We start from the raw sequence: 17346 nt of genomic DNA on the forward strand, positions 1-17346 counted from the left end.
AACTGAAATACATGTACCACTACTGAATTCATATTTGAAGGCCTTGAGACTTTTTTTTTTGAAACAAAGAACACTCCAAGTCTTCACTAACATGTTTTTCTTCTTCCACATTTGAAATTTAATAAAACACAAAAGCCCAACACCACCAATGACTAACCTAAAACCCCCTAACTTTACAATGGAAATGTTATTAATAGGTAGCCATGGTCATAGATAAAATTTACATATGAATATAAACACAATGTAAAAGAGCCAGGGTCTTTTTCTTGAAAGTAAGATCTCAAACTAGACATAGCAAATATCAATTTTACTGCTTTGTGAATTCTGCAATCCAAAAATATAATTAAAAACCATTGTGTTCACTGAATGGAAGAGAATCAGAAATGCAGCCATTCCATCATAATTTTAATATAAATAAAATTTTATAAAGATTTAGGATTGCTTTATGAAAGACCATATGATTACTTGTAATACCTCTCTATTCTATTCCTCAGCGATACAACCCAGAACTGAAGCATCAGAGAGGACAAATGCTATATAATGTGCAAAAACCCGGTATTTTGTTCCTTATCTACCTTAAAGACTGAACTTGGAAATCAAGAAAGCCCCACTCCAACCAAAATGTTTGTGATTAGACTGTAACTTATCTAACAAGCGTATTGAATAAAATACAAGCAGTTTATGGAAGTTTTTAAGTGTCTTTGTCTCCAGAGTGACTCATAGTGACTGAAAACTTCACTGAAAATCTGTACACCTTTAGTTTAACAATGAGCTGAGTGTTTTTTTTAAATGGTGGAGACTTATTGGAACCTTTATAAAAACTGCAGCAAGCATTTAACTAGGTTGTGTGATTTCAAGGGGACTAATTAAAGAGAAGTTATCTGTATATTCTGTAGTCACAGGGCCTTTCATTCTCATTTAAAATTTTAAATAACAATATGTCTCTAAAACCTTCTGTCAACTTGATACATAGGTCAAACATTAAAAAATTCAGGGCCTATACTTCACTTCTAGTTATTTCTTCAAGCATTACACAGGCAGGAGAGATTTTTTTAAAAAAACAAAACACAAAACAACAACAACAAAATCTCAGGACTAATACAATTGCAGATTGAAGCGCACTACAAAGATCCTAGAGGTAGCATTGATACTGGACACACCACAGAAGCACAATTCAGCACAGACTTCATCCTGCACCAGGTTTCATTTTTTTTGTGCTGCTGTGGTTGAACTGCCTGTAGATTCCTAGAAAGTTGGCTTAAAGCAAGCTTGGCTGTCTTTATAACATGGTGCAGTCTAAATTATGGAAGCACTCTATACAACTGCTTGCCTGCAAATTGCAAACACTCTAGAGAAGAACTATTTTTAAAGCATTCTAGCTTTCCTGACTTGTGGAAACTCAACATACGATGAAGAATTAACTAAAAGTGACAGCAGCTTTTCTAAACTGTACTAATTAGTTTCTTCAGTAGAAGTCCTGGACTGTGTGGCAACATGGAATGTTTTCTAAGTAACTGCTACCACATTCTGTGGATAACATTATCAGAAATCATTTGCTGGTATCATTAAGTTACTCTTAATTTGATTACAACAAGCTTAAAGAAAATACCACAGTATGCAGCTATAGCCAATAATGGAATACAACTGCAAGAAGTGCCACTTTTCAACAAAATGTACTATAGAATAAAGATAGAGGATGTTAATGTGGCATGAATGAGAATGTAGCACAGAAAACAATACTTACTACACCAAATGACACCTCCTGGTGTAAAGTATCGTGGGTTAAGAATTGGAGAGGAGCTGAGGGAGGCAATGTTGGTGGATGGGCTGAGGGTGGGTATGTAAAACCTCCTACAGGAAGATGTTCTCCAAGCAGTTCTACTTCATTTTCTATTCTTTGAAGTGGCTAAAAAAAAAAGAGATAGGCTTTGTTGCAATAACAGAGATAAAATTTTTCCCCAATAAAGAACTGCAATCCCAGCTGTATATTCTGAGCTGCTGTGGTCAATTTTATAGGGGGGGGGGAATTACAGGTATAATTGTACTCAGTTTCACATAGTAACTCTGTGAACAATTCCTGTGCCATTAACACTACCAAAAAGCAAAGACAACACTACACATTTGATATAAATTCACCTTTTCCAGCTAGCCATGCTTATAGACCAGGAATTTATGCGATCTAGCAAATATAGGAGTGGCTGTAATTTCCTGTGTCTTGCATTTTTCAGGACAAATATTTGCTCTCCTTCTTGCCAGGCTGCTCTCACTGTACAACTATGCGAGAGAAAAAAATAAACAACCATAGACAAGAACTGAAATTGTGCCAGAAAACCTGAAAAGTGGAGACGAAACATGGCGACTCCAGGGGATTAAACTGCTAATGATATTCAGTAATCAAGCAGATGCTTCCCTAGAAGGGTCATGCAAGCAGTCCTACTAAGAACACACAGTCCAGAGGTTTCAGAAGCAAGAGATTCCAGTTCAGTATTGTAATCTAGTCAACTGTAGTACATCAGTCAGGGCCAAAAGTGCTCAAGAAATAACAAGGAATTGTCATTGTTTCATTATTACACCTTTCTGTTCCTGACACTGAATTCCATCATTTCAAGAAATTCAGCTAAGAAAGCCACCTTGTGGAACCAAAGGAATATTCTGTTTCCCTGTTACGCAGAGCAAACTGCTCTGCAAACAAGGTATTCTTAAACCACTAACATACAAGCTTTTTGCCAGAGCTGAAAGTTGACAGGCAGGCCTAATCAATAACCTAAGTAAGCAACTCAAGCTAAAACCCGAGCCCATACATTTCCTAAAGGAAAGTCTTATAAAGATTACCACCGAAAACCGTATTTTCCCAGCTGTTCTCCCATCATCATAACAAAGTGATTACAACCCTATCCACACCCGAGACATGGCATGGAGAAGTCTCAGCAGTGTTTGTAAGTAACAGTGAAGCTGTTTTCTACTTCTGTATTAGTGAAATACTGGCATCTTCTAGTCTGAGGGGCAAACAAATGGACACGAGTATACAGATAAGCCCACAGTAAGAGCTGTAGGCCAGAACTGAAAATCTAATTTTCCCCCAAATCCAAAACAGGGTCACATTTTCCCATGTCTGCATAGTCCCTATCACTAAGCCAAGTCTGCTTAAGCAAAAGGCATCAATAACTTTCATAAGTGTGGGGGGGGGAAGAGAAAGGGAGACTGTAGGCTCCTGAATACGTCTGGACGACCTAAGGTCATTATGTTCTAGGAAAGGCACTGGTCATTTAAAAATTAACTGAGAAGTAATACAAAAGCAGCATTTAATGAAAGTAACATTCTGTGCTTTCTCTCTACTAAGCTCTTCTCTGAGACCACTACTGCACTACACAACCTCCTCTGGATTCTCTTCTGCTTCCTGGGAAAGAAATACCTGAAGGAATAGTTGGTGAAGCAAATATACATCTTTTTGACAGAAGTAAAGGCCTACGGAGAAACAGCACAGACAACAGCTGATGAAATCTGAAGAGAAACATGCTGAACTTTAAAATTATTTTTTCATCTTCACACTAAGTGGTTACAGATGTGCTAAGGAAGCATAAGTGCAAAAACTTATTACTTTAAACAAAATCCTTCTGTTTCCTCAATCAGGTATCAGCACTATTCACCCATCCAGCCCCACAAATTCTACAGAGAGGGGAGTAAGAAGCATTACTTACCGACCGTGACTGCTGTGCTTGGAAAGGAACGAATTGTCCGGGAGAAGGCAAGTGAGGAGGGTGGTGTGGAGAGATATGAGGAGGATGCAAAAGGAATGGATCACTAGAAATGAGGGGTGGAAATGCTGCATATGGTACAGGTAGGTGCTGGACTGAGCACGCCTGAAGCATCTGAAATAAAATGAAAACAACATATTTTTGTCTCTAGCACAAACATTCCCTATAGAACATTCTATATTTATTATGGAAAGATACCATTAAAACAAAGCAGTTCTCTTGCCTCCTTGGAAAAGACTCCAAAACACACAGAAATAGTAACTCATTCAAATACACAAGGAACAGTGATTAGTACAGAACAGGCTCTAGAAGTACCATAGTGTGACATCTGCTAGGTGCAAAGTAGCTCTCACTTCTCATGAGGTCAGTGGGAGTTAGAGTTTTCAATACTCCAGGATTAGACAGACTCCTAAGTGATGAGCAGATACATTTATCCTAGTTAATTCTATTTTTCCCATATATTTCCTTCAAAATGACATGCCAAAGCAATGGCCTTGAAACCATTTTAAGCTTTAGATGGAGCTGAGGGTCTCCCAGCTGTCAGACTGTGTCTTAAAACCCCTGTTGCCTCATATACTAAGAATAATTAATAAGCTTTGCCCAGTTCTGCACTTTGAGCCTCATGTTCTGAAGGCAGCTCCCCAAGTGACAGCTACTGTAGGAAATAGCCCATTTTCTCCCCTCTTTGATATTCCTCATACAAAAGCAACTCTGGACACTGAAGTTTGAACGCTAAAGCGATGAAGGCACTGCAGGGGAGCAGGAATGTGCCTTGTGGAAATGTTCAGTTTTACTTCCAACTCTAGATACGGAGAAGCAAGAAAACCTGCATTCTATTCTTCTTGCACTTTGATCCATTATCAGAATGTCAGGCATTTCTGTTACATTTCTGACAATTAAAAGAGCAGTTAATAAGATACTTGTTATCAAATCTTACAAAGAAAGAGGACCCAGTTCTGATCTCTATTTTTTTTTCTTTTTAGTCATGTCACACAACATATATTGTGCATACTGACTATGATGGCATAAAATGGTAAAGAGATCTAGTTTAAAATCAGATAGTGAAGGTGGAACTATCACCTCATTTACTGTGATCATGACCAAACATAAATCTTTACATGCACTGAAACAGCAGCAGATTAATTTGATCTGACTATTTTTTCTTAAATGCTAACTGTTCTTCACCCTCAGCTACTACATCATTTTTCTAAAAAAGAAATACAACAGGCAAGTGCTTCTATTGTTAAAATACATTTTTTATTGTATTTTACTAAATTAAAAACTGTTCTCTGAAACAGTTGAAGATAGAACTGCAGGTAGAACACCACATAGTGTTCTTTAAAACAGGAGGTACTTTGGGGGAACATATTAGAATAGGTTTAATCCCAAGATTCTGTATGGTAAAGATTACCATAGCTCCAATGTATGTTTGGATTGATTTGTGCTATGCACATGGCACTCTTTAAGTTACAGCAAATGAGGCTGCATTACCTTTCAAATAGAAAGAAATGAAAACTACCTGTTTATTCATTCAGGCTTTTGGAAAACTTCTGCTGTTTGAACATATGCTTCCAAGAAGTTTTAAAACTGATGAAGGTATTTCATAAATGACATTTATTTATTTTATAGTTACATATGCTGTGAGAGAGACAAATATTTTGAAAGTAACAAAAGGATACTGGGGAGTTCATAGATGAAGCTGGTGAGCAAACTGACATGCTGGAGGGCAGGGCTACCTTTCAGATGTACTTCTACAGACTGAAGAAATTGGCTGACAGGAACCATGTGAAGTTCAAAGGCACATGTGAAGTCTGACACTGGGAGAGAATAACTCCATGGAGCAGGACATTTTGAGACTGACTGGCTGGTGAGCAAATTTGCAGAAAAAAAAGTTGGGTTCTGGTGGGCACATCAAATAGGAGTATACAAGAGTCAGAGTGTACTCCTGCAGTCAAAAAGGCCTACCGCACTCTGGGCTGCATTACTAAGAATGTAACTAGTGGGTCCAGTGAAGTGATTCTGCCCCTCTATGTGGAACTTGTGAAACTGTATCTCAAGTCTTATGCCCAGTTTTGGCCACCACAGTGACAAAGACAGACACTGACATACTGAAATGAGTCCACTGAAAGACAACATGATGACCAGGAGCTTGGAGCACATGGCATAAAAGAAGAGGCTGCAGAACTGGATTTGTTCTGCCTTGAAAAGAGAAAACTAAGCAAAGACCTTACCACTGTCTTCAGCTACTTCATGAGAGTGGATACACAGAACCTGACCCTTCCTCGAGGGGCAAAGTGAAAGGACAAGGACCAATGGGACCAAGTTGCAGCAAAGAAAATTCAATCAGATACACAAGAGAAATTCTTCACCACAAGGACAGTCAAACACTGGAGCAGAGGCTTAGAGGGGTTGTGAAATCTCCATCCTTGGAAACTGGTACTGCTCTTGGCAGGTGACCACCAGATGACCTCCAGAGCCCCCTCCTAACTTACATTGTTCCTCAATTCTGTGACATAATAGAAGAAAGCATAAAGTCTGCCTGCTGATGTTACATAAACTCAACCTTAATTCTTTGTATTCACTTGTACTGCATTCATTCTCTCCACACACTTGATTAACTGTTGTACATTCAGTCCGAACAACCTGGTTAGAGCTTTACTCCTGTATATATTTAAAGGACAGCTGCATTGTTGAATTATAAAACATTTTATGAATTACACAGATAATATACCTGTTCAAAGGGGAGGGTAAGATTATTCATATCTGTTGTTTAGATTTCCCTAAGCCCCAGTATAGTTTTAGCTTTTTCTCTGTTGCTTTTTTATCTTGCTGAATGTACTGTGCAAGTACTGTTCCAATCTCTAGGTACTCAGTCTGAGATTGCTTTGCTCCACTAACACCACCAGTAAATAGAAAAAAAAAGTTGTCTCTCATCCTGCCTCAGGGATACACACTGACTCATGTAACAGATTTTCACTAATTTGAAAGCTAAGGGGAAATATTGCCCACAAATATTCCAGACTGGCCAGCAGTATGCTGCAGACCTTATTGTCTCTCATGGGGATAAATGGCACCTGGACAAGATGAATGCAAATTATCCTTACTCTTCAACAAGCAGCTTAATGAAATAGGTGGTCACGTCAAGGGTTTTGTTTCAGTGTCACAGGCTTGTTCATGCCCTCAGGCCACAGAATGTGCAACAGGAAAAGTTTAAGTTACACACTGCTGGCAACTGCACAGCTGGCAGAGACCAATGTTTACACCGACATTATAAACGGTTACTGGACACTATATATAGTTTTTATGTATGATATTACAGATTTATACTAGAAAAAAGGAGGGGGAAAAAAAGCTGTGACTCTTCCAGCAGGTTCTGCAACCTTCATTTGTACAGCTGAAACTTCTTGGGGTACACTTCTTCAGCTCTGGTGCCTGTTAGCACTTAATGATGAAATTTCCACAGAATGGTAGCATCAGAATGCTATGACCTGGAAAGTGGTATCTCCAAGTTGATACATAAAAATTTCTGAGAAAACAGTTCAAATTCTTTCAAATTTAAAGCTGGCAAATTAGCCAGTCAAGGCACTTTATTTTACTGCCAGAAAGGCACCAAGAGACATCATTATTAAAGAATATTTTGATTCATTTTCTGAGAGCCTTTTGAGACAGAAGAGCCCTTCTCAGCTTTTAGTGACCTTTCAGGATCTTATTACTTCTCAGAAGAAAACTGACTTTGGAATATCAGATCTTTTTGTATATAACCAATTCCTGAACAAGGTCTCTACTAAGTAAGATTTTTTCCTAGGTGAGCTGCCTCAGAAACCTTCCTCTTACTATCTGAAAGTATGCAGAATAGCTGCTGATAAGAAGTCAGTTCATAAACCAGCATTTAGTTTGAGTTAAAAACCATCAGGACTCTATACAATCAACAGTCATACTCTATAAAGACAGTGGGTAAGTACTATATGCTTACCAGCTCTAAGGTCTACGCTGCTATGCCACTGCAATTTACCCCAGGGGAAAAAAAATGGCTATTTCCAACACAATGAAAGCCATGCAGACACTGAAGCTCCAAGGTGCCACTCCTATGTCTAAGATTGAAGTTGGTGTAATTACAGAGACCCACTTACTGGGGGAGGCACACTGCAAACTGGAAGGTGCTGCCCACTGAAAACCACTGAGCACCCTGGGACCTGCTGTGTGCTGCAGGCTGGGATGTGCTGGCCTGTGCAAAGTGGTATCCCATGCGGAGCCACCGTTGTCACTGTGTATGAGACAGGAACTGTGCCCTGATGGATCTGCAGCAAAAGGAAAAAAAAATTTAATAACTTACTGTAAACTCTTAACAGTGTTGTACAACATGATGAGTAAGGGAACAAGCTTTTACCTACATATCAGAAAAAAATATTCTCACAATGAAGGTGTAAAAGGAGGCTTGTAACTCCTGTTCATTAAAATATTCTTCTCAATGGAATATTACTTATTGATCAGCAGTTTCTGGGCAAGGCCAAGAGGGATCTCTCAGCTTAAAATGTTAAAAACTTCCAAGGCACCTTAGAGTCACTCAGAAGCATCTCAAACTCTATTAAGCCTGCCCCCCACCATATACTAAAGTGAGTCCTTACAAAATAAGAAGGCAGTAACTCCCACATAAAAGCTGATCTACAAGTAGCTAAAGAGTCTTCTCAACTCTGAAGGGACCGATTCAATAATCATACAGAGACTTGTATCTTTAAAGAACAAGAAAATTGTGTAGATTTTCTTTCTTTCAAAGAGACCAATCTCTTGATTCACTCTCAGACCAACACTCAAGCTAAGTCTCCTAACCTAAATGTAACAGAACAGCTAACCGGAAAGCTGAAAAGGAAAGGTAAACATGACTATGAGGCAGCAGACCCTAAGTATCCACATTTATACTAGGAACCAGACCTACGTAACCCAGCTAGTGATATTCCCTAGAATTTAATAATCAAACTAAGATCCAAAGGTATTCTGGATCTAGAAACCACTTGGTTTGTTTTTTTTTTAAATACTAAACAAAGAATCTCTGATGCTTTAATAAAACTGAAAAGGCTTAAGTGTTAGGGAGCATGGATTAATAAAAAGTAATTATTTCAAGGAAGCTCCCTCTTCCTTCATGATCTGCTAAAATGGAACCTGCTTGCTTAAAATGGAACAAGCAAGAACAGCTCATTGGGAAGGTGACAATGAGTGAAAACAGCTGATCTACTGACCTGGTAGTGTACAGTCATACACAGAAGCCAAAACAGAACACAGATCACTGAACAGAACTTAAAATCTCAACCTGCATATCACTAATGACAGAAACCAGTCTCAGGAGAGACACTGAATTTGATCCGGCTCTGGCTCAGGTACAGAAGTCAGGCATACAGTGCAATGCTGGGTGTGATTCCGAAACATTTACTGCTCATAGTAGTAATAAAAAATGACCTCTCAAAATGGTTATGTCCCTGAAGTATAAAACATCACCATGGAAGACCTCAGTGAATCTGGAAACACTGACATCTGATCATAGATGGTGCTTGGAAGGTACAGGCAATGGGATGAAAAACTGTTTATCCAGACTTGTCATCATGTAATCTTGTAACACAAAGCAAGAGCGTGATTCGAATTTTTGAGATGCTGCAGCAGTACAATTTTTCATCAAAATGTAAGGTTGTGAGATGGCTAGAATGGCATTAGCTTCCACCCTTGCACTTGGTCTCAAATGCAAATACTTCCCTACTGTGAAATGCTCTGCACACGTGCCAGTGGTAGGCAGCTGCACTGAATGCAAACCAGTTTTTAAGCAGGGATGTTTGAGTTGCATTCAATGCACGTGCAGTTTGAGAAGTGGACATTTGGATAACCAGTTCTATTTCCCAGTTCATGACTATGTAGCAACTATGCACTTGTACTGCAGCCTGCTGATTTAACAAACAACAAAAAAGGCTACCTCAATAGGACAACTCCTTTTACAGGTCCTCAATTACAGAATTCTATACCAATTGCTGTTGCAGAGAGGAATTATTTACTTTCTGGACCAACCACGCATCTCATTTTTTCATGTCAATTAAGGAGGAGTTGATTAGGCTTGGATGGCTGATTTATGCGACAATACTATCATGAGTTCTGCTGTCATGTAGGCAACCAATTATAGGCATTGTGAATTCTACTTCTAAATAATGTATTTTAACTATTTCAAGATTCCTAAGCTAAGAGGAGGTATTTCACATGAAACAGAATACATTCTTAATTATTATGTCACATCTTTATCACATTAAATTAATTTCAGAAGCAAAATAACTGCATTTCAAAGGTTTGAGCTAGAGGCCTACAGAACTATGCCAATACATGCATTGACAAATTTTTAAATATCATTCTTTATTAAAAGTCTGGACTTTATTTTTGTTTTTTCACTGCCTACTGCATTGCTCCATACACCAATAATATTCACCAGGAAAAATGCTCTGTAAGAGGGCAAACAGAATTTAGTGTTATGTGAGTTTCATTGCCAACTAATTTGGGGACAAGAGAGATCTTGAAGATTTGGGGGGAAAAAACCCCAAACAAACCCCACACCTTCAACACCCTTCTGTTTGTACTCTAAACCTCCTACCTGATCATGAATGTCAACCATCACCGCATTCTGCTGTGGTGGGTGAGCAGCTGGGTGCAACATACGAGGAGATACATTCGGTGGGTGAAAGGCTCGGGGCTCTTCTATTGCTTGCTGCTGTCCATAGGAGAGATGGTGATAGTTTTCATCCTGGCTAATGGAATTATGTCTAGACAAACGATCTCTCCTTGTTCTCTGACGTCGAACAGGAGGACTGGAAACGCATTAAAAAAATTAGAGATTACATAAATGACACAAATCCTTCTTAATAACTAAAACCACAAGAGAATCAAGTATCAAGACATTTTTTGCACTGGAAAATTTGACTAGAACACGTTTATTAGATTGGAATAAAACTTCTTACTGACAAAACTGCTAAAAGCCTTAGAGATGACACTTTTTTCAGCATAAAAGTGCTTAACAGAGCACAGCTTAATGCTGTAAAGGAAACCAGGAGAAGAATTCTTATGTAACCTGTTAAAAAAATGGCACTTGGACTGCCAAGACAAGTGCTCAAAAGTCAAAATAGCAAACTTCAAGAGATTTCCGTGCATTTATTCCAGGTAAAAATCCTTAATTACATGATCACAGATTTCCCCAGGGTCCTTGCTCCAACCAGGCCACAGAATGGTTGCTCACTTAGTGATGGCAGACAAAGCAGTAGACTCCTCTGAAGAAACTTGAGTTTTTCAGCTCTCACATGTTCACTACATAACTGAGTGCCTCATAGAATTCTCTCCAGAAGATCCCAGGAAATTGTGATTGTGGTAATCTTTCTTTTTCAGAGTGGAGAACTGTTGTGTAGATTGATTTAGATGAGAGCATCCACTTTTGAACAACTGATCTACAAATGTTCGATTTGATTATGTATTCTCATATAATTGTGTGTATGTTCCGAGCACAGTTGCTACTATCTTGAGCTGAGACTTCTATAAATCAGAGACCAGCAGCTCAGGTTCAACACTTAGAAAATGAGTAACAAGTAACAAACTCACTATTAGAAGTTTTGATCAAGTCACTTCTCATTTATTTGGAAGGGGAAAGAACTGAAAGCACAAAACCATCCCCCAGTACTTTCAATACATGCCTTCCAATCCCCACTACACATAAATTATAGGTCCCAGAGGCAACAGCAAATTAAAGCTACATGGGACAAAATGGTTTCCCACTTAAGGAACAGGCTGAAGGAACCAAACTTCAGAGAAGAGACAAGAAGGGTCTGTGACCATTAGAACTTGTCCTCTCCAACAGTGCGTGGAACAGAACTCTTATTATTCCCATTGCTATTACCAGGTTTATTTGATAAAAATCAAATAAACCTGAAACCTGTTGGCAAATCCCAGACATTCCTCAAGTTGAGTGCAACTTTTGTGCTGTGTGAAACAGACATACTCTGGGGAAGGGGTAGCGTACCACCAGCTCTTCAGATACTACTGTGAGTGTATGATACAATGTCTCCAGCCGCTGTTTTTCTGCCCTACTTCACAGGGATGTTATGCCATTATTGCCTTAGAACTGAAACAAATGCTAATTCATGACAGGTCAGACAGAAGGCATAATGCCAGACTGTTAACACAGTGTTCTTAAAACAAAACAAAACAAAAAAAAGCCTAGCCTTCTTTACAAATTACCATGTCAGAACCCACAAGCTGTGTTTTCTTCTAAGCACTGAACCTAAATTTACAGTCTTACTAATGTATTTGTCTTAATTCCATCTCCTTTCCCAGAGTTTTTGTTGCACTCTCCATCTCTGTATCACTAGTATGATATACCTGTTACATTCTTATTAGATAAAAGTGGTATATATGATTTCTAACCACAGAGCTATCAATGCAAAAGATGTTCTATTTTTTGGAGTACTAAGGTTGCTTTAAAGTTGCTGTTTCCTGCTATGAAACAGAAATGCTCTGAATACTTTAACGTAAAATGTCTATGCGAGGATTTTTGTTTGGAAAAGCTGCAGGAATAGAGGAAAGTTACAAATGGCAGCTCCAATGCTTTGGAAGAAGTAGTACAGAAATTCTCTAACTGCCACCAGCACTTAGACAAGGTAGCTTCTCACAAAACTACTCTTACCCCTGTCTTCATTAAAAGGTCTGGCTTTACTTTTTTATGAGCCCAGAATTATGAGAAAGCACAGCCAGCAAAAGCTGGCAAAACTTCTGGAGTGGTCTTTTAAATGAATGGAGTATCATTCTCTGGAAAAAGCAAAACTGGGTTTTTTCCTATGCAGAGTTATAAAGAAACTATACTTTTCATTCAGCAAAATTCAGAGCATCCAGATACATAGCTCTACATGCTTCCTGAATTATTCAAAATGACTTCAGGAGAATTGCCAAGACATGGGTCTAAACTATTATTTAACATCAGTAATTAAGTTGTGCTTAAAGTCTTTAAAAAATATCTACAAAAAACCCTCCTCTGGTTCTACATGCATAGTATAAACATGATAAATGCCCAGTTAAAACAAAGAGACAGGATGGAAGTGGTGAAAAAAATGGAGGAATTGCTACCCTCAGGTAGGAACAGCCATCAAAAGGTGTCCGTAACTGCAGAGTTAGTATTTGCAGATCTTAGTATTTTCTAACAAGGGTGATTTCTTTGCAGTAACACATTCTTAAATCCTGTTAGTTCAGAATTACATTCAAGACAAGAGGAAAGGAAGCACAGATGTAAGGTGAGGCACAGCAATCATACAGATCTCCCCATTTCACAATGACGGGTAAAGACAAATTGGAATGGCCTTCTCTGTTTCATACAGGCATGCATTATGCTTTTACATTCACAGTTTATCTGTACTATAAGTAGCTGGACAAAAATAACATCTTTCTGCAAATTCATACCAGAAGGCTACCTTTCTAAACGCAGTATTTATTTGCTTACAATGAATCTGAAAAAAACCCACAATGAATTAGGGCACTGTTGGGCTAGGCACAGTACAACATCCCTGATACAAAGAGATAAGGTCTAAATAGTTAATCAGATAATGGAAAAAAATCCAGATAATAAAAAAACAGCACAGCCTGTGCTGACCAGCAGGTGTGAACTGGTAGGACAAAAGAGTTAATGCTGATGACGTTGGGTCAGAGTAGTGTCCACACTACACACACTTCAGAGGTTTTGTTTGCACTTGCCCTAGTCTGTTCCCTTGAGCTGAATGACCATTTGCAACTGGAGTGCACCTTTCATCTTATCTTCATCTGAAAACCTCATTAACTCTGAGACCACTCTGCAATGGGAAGAGAGAAAACAAAGCAGGGAAAACAGGAAATTGGCTTCAAAAGCACATGCATAACCTCATCTAAAGCATTAATAACAGATGCACTCACAATGATCTTAAGGAATCAAGCTTTGATCCATGAGAGTGGTTATTAGTTCTGATACGGCTCCAGAGCATTCTAAGACTCAAAAAGACTCCTGCAAAATAAGAGACATGTATATGTTGTTCACCCTAATGATCCTGTTCTAGGAGAGAAGACTGGGTGCAGTACTATTCTGGAATTGACCTAGAGCCAGCTCAAATGCAGCAGTGCACCCAAGCTAAAAAATGCCCTGACTCAAGTGTGGGGAAGCAAAGTACTGACACATTCAAATGTCCCTGATTAGAGCAAAAGCAGGTGTTATTACCCAAGAGCAGGTGAGCAGGTACCCTGATGAGAAAGATTTTCCCTCACATTTTTCTAAATGCTTACTGCTCTAGTGCAGAGTGAAAGGAGTAATGCTTTGTGTCCACAATGCTGCAGCCAACCTAACAACTCCTGTCAGACTGAAGATGGCTCTGCACTGAGGTGTCTCTCCATTTGCAGCACAGTTTACTTGCAAGCCACAGGCCACTACCTCAGTAACACCTGACTGCATTTGAATGTCAGACACTTGTCCCATGCACATTCATCTCCTAAACATTCCATTCTTCTCCTTCATCCCACAGTATAGCCAAACTGTCTAGATTCAGCTACCTGGCATTTATCTTGTTAAGCATTCTACTTACTCTGTGGGAGATGTTAATGAACATTGCAAAGAAATCTGTGTAGGCTGATTTTGCTTGGCACTATCAAGCAAAAATGGCCAAATGCAACACATTCTAGGTGTCTCAGTTCAAACCATTTTAAGGTAAAAACCACTTTGTGGACCAAATGCCCCTGTGGAGCATCCCTGTACCAAATTGTACAAAAGGCCTGATTTTCCATCTTCACAATTACCACTGCAAATTCACAAGTTCAACCTCTTTCTTAAGTTTGACAAGCTGTTTTGAGAGCTGTGTATTTTGAATGTCACTGACTGAAAGCTTTCTGATTGATGGACTTGAAGCAAAGATAGAAAACTAGCATGTTTTAAAGTCTATTGCCTCAAAACTACCCCTGCCTGATCATGGTTGACAAATTTGATTTGTGGAATCAGAAAAAAAACAGTTATATATTTCTTAAGTCTAATATTTTATATTAATGAAAAAGCACAGACACTTCAATTTTAGTACAAACCAAGCAACAATATTTCTCAGAAGCAAACAGAGGGACATGGTGTTTTAACTTGCATTAGATGACTCAGCATTTTTGAGGCAGAATGTAAGGCAATGAAAGCTTGTGTTTTGGATAACTAGTTTAACTAGAATAGTAAAGAAGTCTGTGGTTTTATGCTTTCCTGTACTATCATCCATCCAGGCACCAGTTCAACCTGGTCTTCCAAATCTCTACTCTTCCATGACCATTGGAACTTCTTCCAAAATCTCTGCTTTGAAAGGTTAATGAGCCACAAGCTAAAACCAACATGAAAGTATAACTCCTATCACACGTGAATCACCCACCTCAGCAACCATTTGACACTACACTAACCTCCTCTCTCTCCCCAGCCAGTATCCCTCATCTTTATTTAGATTGTTTTTATGTACGAAAATAATTGTGACTGCAGTGAAAATCATGGTACTACATCAATAACTCTTAATAACTTTAAAAGTACCCTGATGAGAAAGATTTTCCCTCGCATTTTTCTAAATGCTTACTGCTCTAGTGCAGAGTGAAAGAGAATCAGGCTCATAATTAAAAATGTTAATGAGCACTCCTTTCCCCGAGTTGTCTATTCACACAAATTATGGGATGATGCACCAACCTGAATTACTTTCAGTAACTTTTCAGTTACAACTATAATAACTTACAGCTCACTGGAAATGTTAACATGTTTACCATGTGTGATCTAGTCAGTGCTGCCTGAAATACACCTCCCTTGAGCTGAAATCAGGAAGAATAAGAAATTGTTTCCCAATCTACACAGCTTGCTTACCTCCTCCTGTTTCGTGCGGGTGTGTTGCATCGTTCCCCTGAGAAGTGGTGTTGGTTGGGTCGAGCCAAAGGAGGCTGCCTATTTGATGTCATCTCCCATGGTCGCATTGGCGGTGATGGGGCTGGTGATGCTGCTGTATAGTCAAAGACTGAATGGGAAAGGCGCTGTCGCTTGGGACTAGGACTGTCTTCGCTCTATGCCAGTGCAAAAAACCAAAACAAAACAAAAATAAAACCCACCTCCAGATGAGTGAATTACAATCCATACTTCAGTACTGCTTTGCAGCTAGCATTAGAAGAGACTTATTGAAGCCTCCACTAAAACACCATGAAATTAAACACCTGCAAGTAGCTGCCTATTTATTATCTTTATAACACAGATTTGTGATGGATCCCTAACCCCTAAAAGAATTACTACTAAGTTATATTTTAGCACCATTAAAAGATAAAAATTCTAACATCCATGCAAAACCAAAACTATATCAGAAAAGAGAATAAAATGAAGAAAATGAGGCATAACCTATTTTACATCCCTCCTGCCCTAGCGTTTATAGGCTACAGAAGCATGAAGAGATGTATAAGCACTGTCTTCACAACAATGGAATCTGTACTTGTCAGTAAGCAGACGTCATACAGAGCTTGCACTCTGCATTGCATCCCTTTCCTATCAGGTCTGTACTTATATGGCTAATCAGACATCTGCTCTGTACTGCAGCCTATTTTAATTCTGCTAGCTCAGCACAGAGGTGCTTCATCCTTCTACTTACTAGTAAAATAATGGTAGTTGAAAAGTACTTACACATAACCTGAAAAAAACCTATCACTGATCTCTGGTTAAGTCTGTGTACTTCACTAAAATTCTGTAGGGACTACATAGCGCCTAGAGTTTTCAGTGCTAGTGATATGAAGGCCATTCATGTCCAAGTAATGTTCTCCCAGTCGATACCGAACACAAGTAACTACCTCTTCTCTTCATTGTGTGACCATGCTATTGAATCATTAAATAGAACTGTCACTCTTCTCAAAAGTTCCCACAGATGTCTCTGAATCCAGCAGCAAATGCAATAAATGCTCCTCCCCTCCACCCCACTATTCTGTCAAAATTATAACACATCATGCTGTTAACAAGTGGAACAACTGAATATATACAAAAATACAAGTTCTACTCCAGAGCTCACTGACTGAACACACAAAAAAAGCAACACATGTACTACCACACCGGATCCATCCTTGAGCCCAAACATCACATAGACTTCTCTGACAGAACACTCCTGGTGCAAGCCAAATTGTAGTGTTTTGCTGCTCTCCAGTTTGTCCACTCATCCCACCACTTGCAGTTCAGTCCACCACAGCATTATTTCAATTACCAAAATGATGCCAAATTTGCATTTAATTGCAGATAGCTGATGTAGAGAAAACGGAACTTATCTGCAATGGCTTTGTATTCCTAAACTGCCCCTCTCAGAGCCTGGTAATCTGCAGATTGTTAGAGGTCTTATTTCAGATTTACTTGTAGACTAGATTATGGACCTCTTCTGGTTCTTAGCTTTACAGGGGCCTATCATTTTCTGAACACTATCAGTTGCTTCTTGGTAAGTTACCACTGACATATGGAGCTTGTCCTCCAGTGTTCTTTCCAGTGCAAGCACGCTCTTTTTTAACACCTAAAAGTTTTGTCCAGGTGTTTAAGAGAAAAAAA

The 17346-nt window shown here is 38.9% G+C and overlaps 1 protein-coding gene across 7 annotated transcripts in view; it reads right to left on the reverse strand.

The window, feature by feature from the left end:
* The window catches only part of RNF38 (ring finger protein 38), a 125452-nt gene that overhangs the window by 14561 nt on the left and 93545 nt on the right, over nt 1–17346 (reverse strand). For all 7 annotated transcript variants that reach the window (XM_076362926.1, XM_076362922.1, XM_076362921.1 and 4 more), the window contains 5 exons: nt 15649–15842; nt 10375–10588; nt 7886–8053; nt 3699–3869; nt 1745–1906 (listed from right to left, as the gene is read on the reverse strand). In XM_076362926.1, the coding sequence (XP_076219041.1) occupies nt 1745–1906; nt 3699–3869; nt 7886–8053; nt 10375–10588; nt 15649–15755 (822 nt within the window). In that variant the 5' untranslated portion in view covers nt 15756–15842. The remainder of the gene's footprint in view (nt 1–1744; nt 1907–3698; nt 3870–7885; nt 8054–10374; nt 10589–15648; nt 15843–17346) is intronic.

The sequence above is a fragment of the Aptenodytes patagonicus genome, chromosome Z, assembly GCF_965638725.1.
Source record: "Aptenodytes patagonicus chromosome Z, bAptPat1.pri.cur, whole genome shotgun sequence".
In the NCBI taxonomy this organism is placed as follows: Eukaryota; Metazoa; Chordata; class Aves; order Sphenisciformes; family Spheniscidae; genus Aptenodytes; species Aptenodytes patagonicus.